The sequence below is a fragment of the Falco punctatus genome (assembly GCF_963210335.1).
Source record: "Falco punctatus genome assembly, chromosome: 6".
NCBI classification, from domain to species: Eukaryota; Metazoa; Chordata; class Aves; order Falconiformes; family Falconidae; genus Falco; species Falco punctatus.
In genome coordinates this window covers 38,977,929-38,992,255 of record NC_137585.1, presented here as the reverse complement: position 1 = coordinate 38,992,255, position 14,327 = coordinate 38,977,929, and the positions used below count along the sequence as shown (strand labels likewise).

The 14,327-nt window shown below is 35.3% G+C and overlaps 1 protein-coding gene across 1 annotated transcript in view; it reads right to left on the bottom strand.

Moving 5' to 3' along the window:
• Nucleotides 1-14,327, bottom strand: part of PTPRQ (protein tyrosine phosphatase receptor type Q) — a 176,051-nt gene that overhangs the window by 134,427 nt on the left and 27,297 nt on the right. The window contains exons 4-13 of the mRNA XM_080393299.1: nt 13,768-13,903; nt 12,403-12,657; nt 10,685-10,902; nt 6,978-7,164; nt 6,551-6,835; nt 4,602-4,886; nt 3,649-3,918; nt 2,221-2,481; nt 617-747; nt 308-437 (exon numbers count right to left, since the gene is read on the bottom strand). Of these exons, the coding sequence (XP_080249425.1) occupies nt 308-437; nt 617-747; nt 2,221-2,481; nt 3,649-3,918; nt 4,602-4,886; nt 6,551-6,835; nt 6,978-7,164; nt 10,685-10,902; nt 12,403-12,657; nt 13,768-13,903 (2,158 nt within the window). The remainder of the gene's footprint in view (nt 1-307; nt 438-616; nt 748-2,220; nt 2,482-3,648; nt 3,919-4,601; nt 4,887-6,550; nt 6,836-6,977; nt 7,165-10,684; nt 10,903-12,402; nt 12,658-13,767; nt 13,904-14,327) is intronic.

Genomic DNA, 14,327 nt, shown 5'->3' with positions numbered 1-14,327 from the left:
AGATTTTGTTGTCTGTAATGTTGGTAGCCAGACAGTGTGCAAGTATGAGTTACTCGACTGTATACCTGCTTGATTCATTATGAAGTTAACATTGGTAGTCCTTTGTACACTGTGACCCTATTCAAATTCTTAAAGTACACAAGCAGTTAAAGAATAAGGAAAATAACAATGAAAGCGAATAAGGAGAAAACAATAAAGATGATTGAATTACTTTTGCCTATTAGGAACAAAAATAAAATTCAAGCAGAAAGCAAAACATACAGATGCAGCAAAACAAACGCTGAATTTGAAAACATTGTGATCTCACCTGTCTGTATTTCCTTTGTCACAAAAATACTGTCTCTGAAACCTTCCTTTTCTGTTCGAATTGTAAAGTTGTACAGCTTACCAGGAGTAAGGTTGGAAAATGTTGCTTTTTCTTGCTTGACCTTCTGGACCTAGAAAACCACATACAGCTTTCACAGAATTGCTTGCAAATTTTGCTTATATTATGTAAATCATACCTCCACCTATTTTAATGGGAAACACAGCCTTTAATTTAACCTCTGATTACGTAATTGAAGACTTTGAAAATAACTGCATTGCCTATATACAAGTAGTCTTTTAAAAAACATACCCTGAAAGCACTTGCACAATTGGCACATGTAACTTCGTATTGCTGAAAATCTCCATCAGCACGGTCCCAAGCAATCTGTATGGAAGTGTCTGTAACATTACCTTCTCGTACATTGACTGGAGCAGCCAGACCTATAGAAGAACATAAAACACATTACTGTTCAATCCAAGACTTTTTATATCTCCTATAGAGACATAAAAATGAAGACAATCAGTAACAGATTCAAACAGAGGACAAAATCTGATCGCAGTCATACAAACAAACACACAGACATTTCAAAATAGAAAAATGTAGAAAGAACAAAGAGATAACACTACTAATATTTTTAAAAAGTTGCTTGCTTGTTTATCTTTAAATTACATGGGGCTGAACAGGCATTTCCTCCTGAAGATAGAGCTGACACTCCTAGGTGGGAAAGTCCTCCAGAAAGAAGTTAATCCCTCCACTGACACCACCATAGCACTCAGAATGTACCTAAACTGTCAGCTTGGAAAAACTGGGTAGAGCAGGCAAGACAAATATATTTCATCCCTGATTAGTATAGCCCTGTATGATACCATTCAGATCACATTACAGGGGAGCTTCCACTCTTCTCTGCATCTCTTTCATCCCCACCACAGATATTTCTGGCTGGAATGTACCAAAATTTACACTTCTTTTAAAAAAACCCGTATACATGTGAGGGGGCAGTATTTTTTTTCTTCCAAGTTTTTGGGGTCCCAGAAGAGACAGACCAAAACTAGGTGTTCTAAGACAGTTTCACACTAAATTTAGGAAATGCTTTCATAAGATCAATCAAAACCTAAGTTTTTATCAAAATGATTTTAAGAAAAATCAGCCGTCAAGATATTCACTATTTGGGGAAGAAATTGTCTGTCTTGCACTCATTCTCCTTTCTGCTTTTGTCCTTTTTATCCTATCTTAATTTTTCCTCTGAAAGAAACAGAGTAGAAAATAATTTCAAAGGAAAGTGATAGAACAGGAAAATAAAAACTCCTGGAAGTATAATTATAATAAAAAATAAGAAAGTCAAAACATAGAATTTCAGCAGGTATTTTCAAACTGCTTTTAAGTTCTTATTAAAATTCCTTTTTTAAGGCCTTGCTAGAAGGAAACCCCTTTCACTAATACTTTAAAAATGTCTTCGTTATTGAATGTATTGCCTTGAAAAATGGGAAACTCAAGGCATTTATTATTTACTTAATTACTTATTACTGGGGGAATAAACTTACTGATTTCAAGACACAGAAGTAACTCCATTGATACTTATCTTCTTGGCTAAAATAAACGGTCAAAATGTGTCTTGTTTCCCATAAGGAAAATTTAATACAGCCTAAACTCCTGTAATATTTGCTAGACAATTTATAGGTTTGATATAAAAAATACAATTTAGAGAGTTTAGAAATTACAAGAGAATCATTATATTTTGTTTAAAAAACAGCTAGTGTTTGTATAATTATTAACTGCTTACACAAATATATATCAATGTGATTTTTAAATAGCCTATCTCTTCTACAGCACTGTAATAAAAATAAAGTTAACAGAGTCTACAAATAAAGATTTATTATGGTGCAATTTTATAGGAATAAACTTAAAATACTCACATGTTTTTATACCAGATACATGGTAAAAGGAGCTCAACATTTTCCCACTTTTTGTGGAAATGCAGAAATCATATTCTGTTCCTGCAGTAAGGTTTTCAATTGTTATTTTACCATTGCTTTTTAAAATGAATGTCACATTAGGTCCTCCTTTACTTGTAACGTATACGCCATCAAATACTCCAATATTGGGCATGTGAACAAATAATACCACAGCATTGCTATAAAACACATAAGGAACTACAATTTGAACAGGCTTGGGCTCTAGAAGAAGAAAAAAAAATGCCACGTTACATCAATTGAAAATAAATTAAATGAAAACCACAAAGTAAATCTAAGTAACTGCCCTGAGAAATATTTTTGCCCAGTACAAACAAATAGCTACCATATAGGGTAGCTCAGAAAAATTAAACAACCTGATCTTTTTAGGTGTTTATTACTGGAATCCTGCAGCACTTGACAAATCATTTACGAATCAAAGCAAGTTAGGCTTCCAAAGGTATCAAGGAATTACTTTTTCAACCACAACGGCACCAACAAAGTAAATCTGGATAGCTGAAAAGATATAGATGAAGGTATATGTGGACGAATGAACATGGAGAGAGACACATTTCATGGATGCAATATCGACGTGTTTTCTTCCCTTACAGCTGGCTCTGACAGCTGTGAAAAATCCCATCTAGAATTCTCTGTCATCTGTGTCTTGAAAGGGGTATTAAATCTAATCTTATATAAAAAATAAAAAAAAGACTGTCTGCTACCCTCTCAAATACTGTAATAATTTAGAAAAAAAAAAAAGACAAGGCAGCATTTCATATATCTATAACCTGACAGCTGCAGCCTTTACATACCACATGTATAACAAAATTCTGACTATTCCTTTCATACATTTAAAAAAAAAAAAAAAGATGTTTCAAAAGCATTTAAACATCTTGGTAAACTAAGACTAACCAGAAAGACCCTTTGATAAAAAATGTAAAACTTTTTACCTTTCAGCTACCACTGCTTCTAACTCTTAAAGTCCTTTCCCAGCACCTTCTCACCAATAGGGTAATATCTCTCTCACAGTTCACAGAACAACCAACGCATCTCCAAAAATAATCTGTTTCAACTGTTCTAATATTTTCCTATTTCAGCACAAATCAATGATTCACCCAATTCCTTCTGTCAGTGGGGACAGGATTTCCAGCTATGGTCCTCACCACAGTTACCAGTACTATCAACGCATTTTCCAAGGCTGCACCCTCTTTGAAAGTTAACAGCATCTACTTTGCTGTTAAAAATTATCAGCACATTTTACACTCTAGTTTTGATCCTTTGCTATCTAATAAATTGACTTGATCTATCAAATCTGTTAGATGATGGCAACGATAACGAGACTGACGTGTGTATATAATAGTCTGTAGTTGCCACCATTAAACAATGTCTTACTTAAAGTGCACTGAACGGTCTTCAGTTCACTCATACTTCCATTATACACACTTGCCACTGCTATTTCATAAGCCATTCCAGGAATTAGGAGATCAACCTTAAACTCTTCTGTGTTGTTTAATAAGATCTTCTTTGTTTCACCTATGTTTGCATGAGGTTTCACTTGAATATAGGATTCCTGAGCCTCTTGTGGCAGCTTCCAGTGAAGAATTACACTCTCTTCTTGTACATCCTCTGGGTGAATATAAACAGCTGTAGGTGGACTGACAGCTTGATTAAAAAAAATAAAAAATGTCAGTATAAAACCACAGACCAAACTTACTGTCAATTTAAATCCCTTCCTAATGATGCCTTCTGGTTTCTTTTTTCTTCTAAAAATGTCATTGTTTTAAGACTAGTAATTCATCCAATTTACTTTAAAATAGTTTGCAGACAACTACCTGTTACAGGCAGATTCTGCTTTCTGTTTTCTCATAACAAATAGGAACTTATTTTACAAGCATATTCCCTTCCATTGTATATATACAGAGTAACAAAGATGACACAATCTGAGTCACACTATCTATGCTTAGAAAAATAAATTAATCTGTCTTTGCCTACATAATTTGAGACATCATGGTAATGTTTCTACTTTGCTAAAATTAAATAAACAAACCACAAATCAGTATTTATCAAATAGGATGTCACTACTTCAGCAAATACTAATGTGCTATAAGTAGGTAAATGAGCAAATAAATAAGGGGATAGGTACATCCACCCTTTTGGAAGATTCTGAAGATTAGAATCAGTAAACAGAGAATATAGAAATGAATTCCCTCAACTTTACCCCAATACATCCCAACAAGCCGCAACCTGTACATGGCCTTAAAAATACTTTTGTGCATTGTATTTTCAGTTTAAACTCTGTCTAGAGAAATAAAAAAAACCAAAAACACAGAACATGGATACATCACCTGTTGTGATTAATATAGGCTTCTCATGGCAGCCTAGAGTTTCTTTCTCTGACATGGTCTGTAAATATACCTGATACTGATGATAAGGTTTTACATTTCCTATTACTATTGAAGTCTTGCTTTTTTCAACAAGTAACTGTTTCCAGATGTTGGTTTCAGTATCCAAAACGTTCAGGAGGTAGCAATGAAAAGAAGCACTGGATGAATGCTGTGGAGGCTTCCACTTTAAATGTATTTCTGCAGATGAAACATATGTAGCCTCTAACTTCTGGGAGTGCAATGACCCTATTGAATAAGATTAGGAATAGAAATAGGGTAATAGCTTCTGATGCCTTTTACCAGTAACATTTTTCTGTTAAATACAGCCTGAAAAGCTAACAGTACACACTCACATACATGCTAAATAGTATGAGAGCAAATAAAACAAAGTAACTTGGATAGTGTATCTAATGTTGGTAGGCAGGGGAATATTCCTACTGTCTGATTTTTCTGAAACACCTAGCTCTTGAAACAGAACTCAGTCTCCCCACTTAGGTCTTCTCTTGTATTTCAGTCAGATTGGAAACATTAAAGTTTGATGTTTGTAAGACAAATGCTACGAATTACCCAAGCTGGTTTAAACCTGGTCCTAATGATTTAAATGGCAAAATCCACTGAATTTTAGAAGATGCTCAATGCATGCGGTTTTTATCAATCATTTTAAAATAGTTCTATACATGTCACCTATACCTCTTCAAACAATTCAGTCACTAGTATAATAATTAGTAAATTGTTCTGATTTTCCTTGCCCGGACAATGATGCTTCTGTAGATAACAATGTTGCAGCTGAAATGTTGATTTCTGAGGTAAAACACATATTCGCTTCTCATAGGAGGAAGCAGGAATACCTTTTCTTCATTATAGAGGCAACTTGCATTACAAGGTCTTATACACAGAGAACAAACCATCCGGTTAGAGAAGAGAGAGGCTGATAGGCACAGGAGATGACAGGACTTTCAAGTGCACTAAAGCAGCCCAGGAGAAGAAGTGAACTGTACAAAATGTACTTGCTGGAGAAAAGGAACAGCTTCTTTCCCCTCAGGAAAATATTGTATTTTTGTCAGACTTGAAGTAAATGGACCTCTGTCTCATATTTGACTGCCTTGTGAGAACTGGTAAAAATGTTAGGGCAGTATGTTTTTTTTAATTTCTGAAAATCAGACTGTTTTCTCAGTACCACATAAACAGGAACGTGAAAAAAATTTGCACCTAAAATTGTATCCATGAAGTAGTTTTTCCTTGAGGACATCTTCATTTGATCACCTTTAGATGCAAAGGTATTCTTCATCTCTACCAGCTGGTAGGTTTCATTTGGCTTCATTCAGATAGGCTTTACTTTAACACAAGTTAATTGGGTCACAAGTTTTTCTCATTCCATACTGCATCATGCAACAGGTCAAAACACAATGGATATTTAAACCGTAAAGCTCATCTTAATATTAACTGCAGATATACAGGAATAACCTCCTTATTCCAACAAAATCTTTTACTTCAGATTGGAAAGTATGCTTTTGCATTTCACCAGTGTGGCCAAAAAATACCTTACTGCTAACATCCAGCTTTACCTTTGGACATCAGTAGGAATCCGGTGAGTAAAATTATGGCAAGAATGATCTTTAAAAATATACTTCACAGAAACATAATTTGTAGCTGGCTTTCTGCTTCCAGCAATCAAAAACTCCCAAGTTTTTTTTTCCTCATCAAGCCAAATAAAGCATTTTAGCACAAAAGGAAAATAAAGACCTTGGAATCCACTCTACAAACTGGTAAATCCTGGATTCTGAATTCATGTTCAGATTTATGTAAATTTTCAGACAAATTATCAGCACAAGGAACAATATAATTAAAGGGAAAAATTTAAAAGTGTATGATTGTCTGGGTATTACTGCTATTTTATTTTTGTAACTTACTTGTTTCTACCTTCAGAATTGGACTTAAGATAGTCTGTGCTCCTTCTGGGTTCCTTGCTGCTAATAAAAACCTGTAGGAAAGGCCAGGAGACAACTGCATAATTTTTGTTTGAGTTGTATTCACAGGCAAATTCAGAATGTATGGTTTCCATTGATGAAAATAGTACTTAATTATAAGTGCAAAGTCTGACTTAAGCCACTTGTCCATATTACTCCACATAAATACAGCTTCAGTGGTATTGACATCACGCACACTAAACGTGAAGTTTTCTGGTACCAGAGGTACTGAAAAAGAACAACAAAAAATGGAAAAACAAATTAAAATAATGAAAACCTTTTTCTCTTTTTATATTTATATCTTCAAATATAAATGTAATTGGGGGAAGGCTTTTAAAAATAAATGCAAAAGATTGGAACAAATAGTTACATTCGTATTCACAAATATATGGTAATTGTATATAGCAGAAAAATCCTGTGAAGAAATAGCCTGGACCAGTAGGATCTCTCTGAAGGGCGTAGCAGTCAGTTTCATTTTCTGGTATCATTGACAAAGTTGAGAGACCAGCCTTTAGAAGATAAGGAGATTCATTTGTCCACAAGAGCTGACCTTCTTCCTACATTTAAAAAAATTAAATAAAACCTTCATGTATTTTTACATTGTATTGATGAATTAAGGGTTTTCTCATTGAAGTGTACCTCCTAAACATCCAAAATTTACACACTTCATTTACACAAATTAATTTTATAAGTAAATATTTCAGTGTAAAGTTATACCCCTTCTATTACAAAAGATCACAAGGTAATAACATAATACAATATAAGCCACCTAAGGTTGATGTAGAGTGTTTGATCATTACAAACAATCCTTTAAAAAAAAAAAAATCAACATTAATCACATAATCTAATAATCATGGATGGATAATTTTCTACAAATGTTACTCACTAAAAAAAATTGAGTTAGTCAAAAATATTAATAAATCTGGTATGAAAGAAAGAAAGTTTAGCTGAAAAAAATCCAGGGCTAGATTCACAATCAGATGAGCAAATGCTGTCTGTCCCCCTTTCCCTTGCTGGTAGCTCACCAGTTAAGACACTCAATCACACCTGACTCGACGTTTCTAACCTTTGAGGTACTTTCAGTTTCTCCAGCAGAGCTCTACAAATACTAGACTAGGGTAACATGATATTCTGCGGGAAAGATGTTTGCAGAACATGCTCACAGCACTGCAATGCAGACCCCTCTAGTGGGAGACAGGTTTCAGTCTCCACTGCACTAACATCTACAGGGGATGAATAAAAACCCAAACACATGTATGCACGACATCGGAGCACTCTCAGGAGGTATACTAGCATAAGTGCTTTCATGCATAGCAAATCAGTGGTACTACAGTCTAAGTCAGGGGTCCTTAAACTACGGCCCGTGGGATGGATACGGCCCCCCAGGGTCTGCAATCCGGCCCCCGGTATTTACAGAACCACCACCCCCCCGACGGGGGTTGGGGGGGAAACCAAGCAGCCGCAGGTGACTGCCTGCCACTGCATCTGCGCTGGCCCCCTGGTTAAAAAGTTCGAGGACCCCTGGTCTAAGTAAATGCTTTAAGTACTGTAATGGAGAAATGTTGAGGTACCAACGTAACTTAAGACTTCTGTTGCTTTCCCATTTTGTGAAAGATATTCAAAAGGGGAAGGGGGAGGAGGAAAACATTTTTTTTCCATTCCTCTGAGAAAACAACAAAAAATCGTGTTTGTTGAGACTAAGCCTATTTTTTTCAATTCATCCATTGAGTTTATAAAAAAATAAAATAAATAAGTCTTTCATTTTCCCAAGGCAGCAAAGATTTTCAGCAGTGTGAAATAATTCAACTTGACTTTCTGGAGGACTTGTGTGTCGAGACTGCCATTTCAAAAATACCGTGTAGATCAATGCATATCTTTTTCTTATACTGGTCTTCTGGGACACCAGAGTTAACTACAAACAGGGGAAGGCACAACATACTACTGTGATACAAAGGTCTCTAGCAGGCCTTATAAGAGAAACATCAGTAAACAGTCTTTAACCACCTTTTCTACTTCCTAACTCTGAAGAAGTGCAGAGAGTGTCATGACAGATTTGAGGATGCCACCAAAGCGGTTGATTCATTCTTACCTAGTGGACTGCCCTACATCACATCTCCAGGGTCCCTGTTGTCTTTCACAAGAATGCTCACCCTTGCCAGGAAGGGTTTGAATCCAGATACAGATCGAAATAGGGTTAAAGAAGGAGAAACTATGACAACACAAATGCTACAGAACTAATCCTGTTCACAATGCCACTAATTTTTATCACTGTCCCAGTGCTTGGCAGTTTTCCTAAGGCGGCTGAAATCTCCTCATTAGGTTATAATCTCAATGTTTTTTCATTGAGTATTACAAGTCCCATGGGTATTGGAGGGAAAAAAAACTTGAAAACAGATATTTAACTCCCTAATGGTTCAAATACAACAGAGGAAGGAAAAATAATTGAATCTGTGTTTTTTATCTCAGATTTTAAACAAGTCCTGTGATTCCTAGTGTATGCCCCATGATCTTTGAACTCTGGGTTAAGTACAAGTTGGTGCAAGTACAATTTGGAGTTCTCCTAAAACAAGAGCAAATTATGACACTGACATTTAGAAAGACTGTAACATGTTCATATGGTACATGAACACACTAATTAAGAACAAATATTTAGGAAAGAAGTGCTTGAAAACAAGCATTTTATAATTTTCCCTTGCTACTCTTAAAACAAGGTACTCATCTAGTTCATTTAATTGACTAGACTCCCACAAACATAAAAAATGTCTGTAATGATTAAACGATTAGCTAACAGTCAAATTCCAAGCTGGCGATTAACTTTTTTTCTGTCTAATTAGTATAAAAGGAAAATCCCCAACCTTTCCAGCACTCTTTCCAACATGCAAAAATATCATGCTTTTATGGGGCATGTATTTCTAGCAGCCTCTTACAAATACTACCTTATTTCTAAAATAAGTTAGTTACAATTAATATCACTATGGTGTAAAAATTACAGCTATTCTAAAATGTCATGCATAAAACTGTTACATGTAAAGTGCATATATTACACGTGCTTTCCTAACCAGGAAGGTTACAGTGCATCTCTAACCACAAACCTAGACAGGTCCGTGTTTCCTCGGTTTGCATATTACCCCACTCTGACTTGTTTGTGTAGACCCACTAAGTTATTTAACAGAGCCTGCAAAAAAGAAATTTTCTGTCTATGACATGTTTACCACTTACCTCCTGCCCTTACAAATAAATTTTAGGGGGGTTTTACTCTCTTTCACAGAATTTCTTTTAAAATTAATTTTAATAGAACAGTATTACAATTAAATTTCAGAGTATAGATTTTCCAAATTGAAATACCAGTGGCTTTCTCCAACCTTCTGATACTTACCATGAAAGAAGTTTTCACTAAGTCACACCACAGGAAGACAGGATCTCCCATTTCTGGCAGAGTGCCTCCATTTTCAGAGAGCTTTTCCAATACTTTTATTTATATCTGTAGAGATATTTATGTATCTCTGTGTATTCCCAAATCACATACCACATCACAGTGAGTCATTTAATAACAGCAGAGCTGTTAGTAAGAACCCTCATAACTCAAATATGAGGAGTAGGAAACTTTTTACAAGAAATACCTTGCTCCAATCCCTTCTTCCACTGGCCTATCCAGCATCCATACAGGACAGACCTTGCTGAGCCGAACACTCAACATTTCAGACCTGCACCAAAACTGAGAGCCAACCCCAGACTTCGATATCCATAGTAACATACGTGTAGAACAAGATTTAAAATCTGGTAATACAGCACCACCTACAGGCAAAACAATATCCCTGTGAAGTACTCGCAAACAGAAAGAAAAATTAAACAGGTTATGCATGAACTATGCCTTTTTTTCCCAGCTATGGCCCGCTAAATATTTTCACTGTTTCTAAATAGGAAGAAATAACGGTTACTCTTTTAACTACTAACAACTATACAAACAAATAACCAATTTACAGTGTGACATTATTTTATTCCAAAGAATTGGGCTCTACATATCAAAATTTTCCTTCTTCCATATATGTAATAGCAAAGAAGATAAAATAGACTGACCTTTAGGTCATTGAGACCCGTCCATAGCATGATTATTTGACTAAATGTCTGGAGATAAGACAAAATAAAACCATGTTCTTCTTCATTCCCTATATCAAGAAGATGCGCCCCTCGTGAAGACATTTCACATATTTGTTGTGCCACATTCCATGGCTTGCTCTCTTTACCCATTCGATAGCAGCTGCTTTGGAATGCCACCCATCCTTGGGAACAGGTGCCTATAGGTGAACAAGGGCAGGATTTTAAAGATGTTCCATACCATTCATGGGAGTGGTACAGTTTAAGATATTTTTATAATTACACAGACATTTTGATGATGATAACCCTTAATTCACGATTGCAAACCCCTAAAAAATCAATAATTATGAATCAACACTCCTTCAAAATTCTGAGTGTCTTAAAAAATCTGATTGACTGAATTAAGAGTATCAGCTACAACCCACTGAAATAAAAAAGAGATCCATTAATTTTTATGCTACTCTAGGAGAAAATTCATTCTTTAAGCTTAGTGTCCAATGGTTCATTTTTTAAATTTTAAACTTGAAATTAATATGAAGTTAAAACAAACAACTGAAGATGGTTTTAATAGTTTCCTGAGTTTTTTAAAAAATAACTATTTCCCTGAATTTGAGCCTATACAATCCTTTTTCTGTGTTCCTAATTTTAAAGAATTTAAATTGCACTGTCAGAATAGCACATTTAAAGCAATGAAGTTATCCAATTGTTATACAATACAATGAAGTTATACAATTCAGAATCCTTCCTCCTTCACAGCACTTCTAACAAAACAGCAGAGCTAGGTTAGCCACTCAGCAGTACAAAACCATTCACTTTGAACACTGGCAAAGAGTGTTCCAAATCCTTACCACATTCAGGATTTTCCCTGTCTTTTCATTGAAACTATAGAGCAAATTCAATCCATACACTGAAATAATTACAATGCTTAAGCTCAACATTCACTTGACTATTTTAGACTGCAAAAAGTAGTTAGCTTAAAATATTCACACATACAAATTTGAATTCTTGCTCCTAAAATTACTACGAAAAATTAATGAGAAATAACCTATGCTATTAGCATTCAATTTCTTTCATCTTTCTAGAAATGAAACAAAGCACATCTGTCGCAGCACTATCAAAACTAGCCGGCTGCAACAAGGCTTTTACCATCCCATAACAGGTTAACCTCTGTATGTAGTTCCTGTGCCTTGCCTCAACACAGCCACCAATCCCCCACAAGGTTTCAAAAGTTCATCTACTGTCCATGCTGTTTCTTCATCCTGTTTCTTGCCTCTGCTATATCCAGGTTCTTCCTTCTCCAGGCTCCTCTTCCAGCCAGCCTCTCCTCATCTGGACCCCCTTCTCCTCTCTGCTTCTCCCAGGGCCTCTCCTTGTCTCTCCTACATCCTCTCTCCACTTCTTCCAGGTCTCTCTTCATCCAGAGCTCCTCTTCCATACCCCTTAGACTTAGAGCTATGTAACTGCTTAACAGGAACCAGCCGTTATCCACATCAGCCAACCCACCACCCCTGAAGCCAGCCCATAGCTGTGTATTATCTATGTTAATTAACCTGCCTTCATTCTTCTATAATTCTTCTACACACATCTATTATAAATTGTAAAATGGAATACAGGCTTTTTACAATTTAATCTTAACTCATCTAGAAAATATGCAGTGGTCCCTTGCATTCACTGTGACTGCAACAAACTCTAACATATACCTGTTTCAGCTTGAATGTCCAGTGATTGAGACACATTTATAAATTTAAGATGCAATTGTTCAAATATAAACTGAAATGTATGTAAGGTGGCAGGTGCCAAATTAGTCCATACAAAGAATCCACTGGGGTTTTTTATAATCTGAGAAGTATCATTCAGTGAAATGGAGACTGAAAATTCTTTGGTCAGTGTAGTCCAATTAAAAGACACTGTAGTAGCTGTCACAACTGTTTTGATGTCATTTTCTGAAATTCCACCTAGTAGACCAAGAAAAAAATAAATACTGTCTTTAACAAGGGAATAATTAGCTTAAAGTTTTATTGCATTAACATTATTATATATTTCTTTTAAGAAATTATGAGGGATATACACAGTAAAGAAAGAGGTAGTATCAAACCAGAAAATGTCTTACAGAACAATTAAGGCAGCCACGCTTTTCTTTATTGTCATGGTATGTAAATTTATGTCTGAAGCAACCAGAAATATAAGTGCACAGTTTAAGGAATGTTTAACTGTAAAAGTACAGACTTTGCTAGAATATCAGTTAAGTAATAAATGTCAAGTGCAGTAACACATTAGTAGCATAACCATGAATTATCTCCTGTAGCTTGCTGAATGTACGCATCAGCAGAGTCAACAGTTGGTGCAATGTTTTCAACTTACTATGTGTTTTTCACAGTGATGATGTTTGTATTCAGATTCTAGTCTGTATTCCAAAACTAGTATGAGTTTGTAATGTGCGCAAAGGTAATGCTATAAACTTTTTTAAAGGGATTAACAAAATTAAGATTAGAAAGCCCTGTCATTCTAGTAATCAGTGGCACTTGTGGTCCTGAACAGATTTACAGCTATAAATGATGTTTTTATAAGTTCACTGGCTAGACTGACAAGTTCTTCTCCTAGAAGTCTGTCCCAGGTAGTCACAATACTAAGATCTTCAAGCTATTCATTAACCCTTTTTAAAGGGGGACTCTTATGATGTGAAAACAAAAATATTTAATATTTTTAATTTATATATGACAGACAACCACAACCCCATGTTGATATGAAACTGCCAGGCTTTAAGTAACTTTCTCCGTGGTCTTCTATAAATCTCTTTTCCTAGAACTACTGTAGTATAGCAAAGCCTGTAACATTTAAAAGTCTCCCAGACTTTTACATCAGTTAAACATTGCTGAATTGTCACACTAACCAAACAAGTTACAATACAAAATTATTCCTTCTACTCTTCATGATTGTAAAAATACATTGAGGCAAAGTTTCTCAATACATGACTAAGCTCAGGATTACAACCCCTACTTCCTTAAACTTCAGTATTGGACTTAAATATACCAAATACCAGAATATTTTTGTGCTACTCTACTTACGTGTCTGAAATGATTTTACACTTAAGATTCGGCCATTTTTTAGGGATTCTATTGTAATACCATACTTCTTATTTTCCTCAAGCAGAACTGTAGTACTGACTGGTTTCTGTTCAACTTTAGAGATGTTTCTTACATTCTGCAAGTTAGAAGAATTTCTGGATATAACAAAAGTAATAAAAATACAATTCATAACTGATCTATGAATTTTTTGAAAGGGTAGCTTGTATTACAGCACAGAAAACTTAAGGCTGCAGTTAAACTGAAAAATACCCAACGCATTTAAAACAAAACATTTTAGAAATCAACTATTAACAAACATCTTCCTATTAAAATCCCCATATTTTCTTTAAGTTCTAGAACATCCTGTGCCCAGAATTTGAACAATACCTCCCACAGACATCTAGGGGTAGCGTCTGTGCCTCTCCTGGAGAAGTGAAAACTCCTCCTCAAACTACAGTACACTGAAAAACTTGCATATTCTTAACTTTGAACATATGCCTATCTATTCTTATACACCCAAGATACTCGAGAGTCTTTTAAGACCAACAGGCTTCAATAGG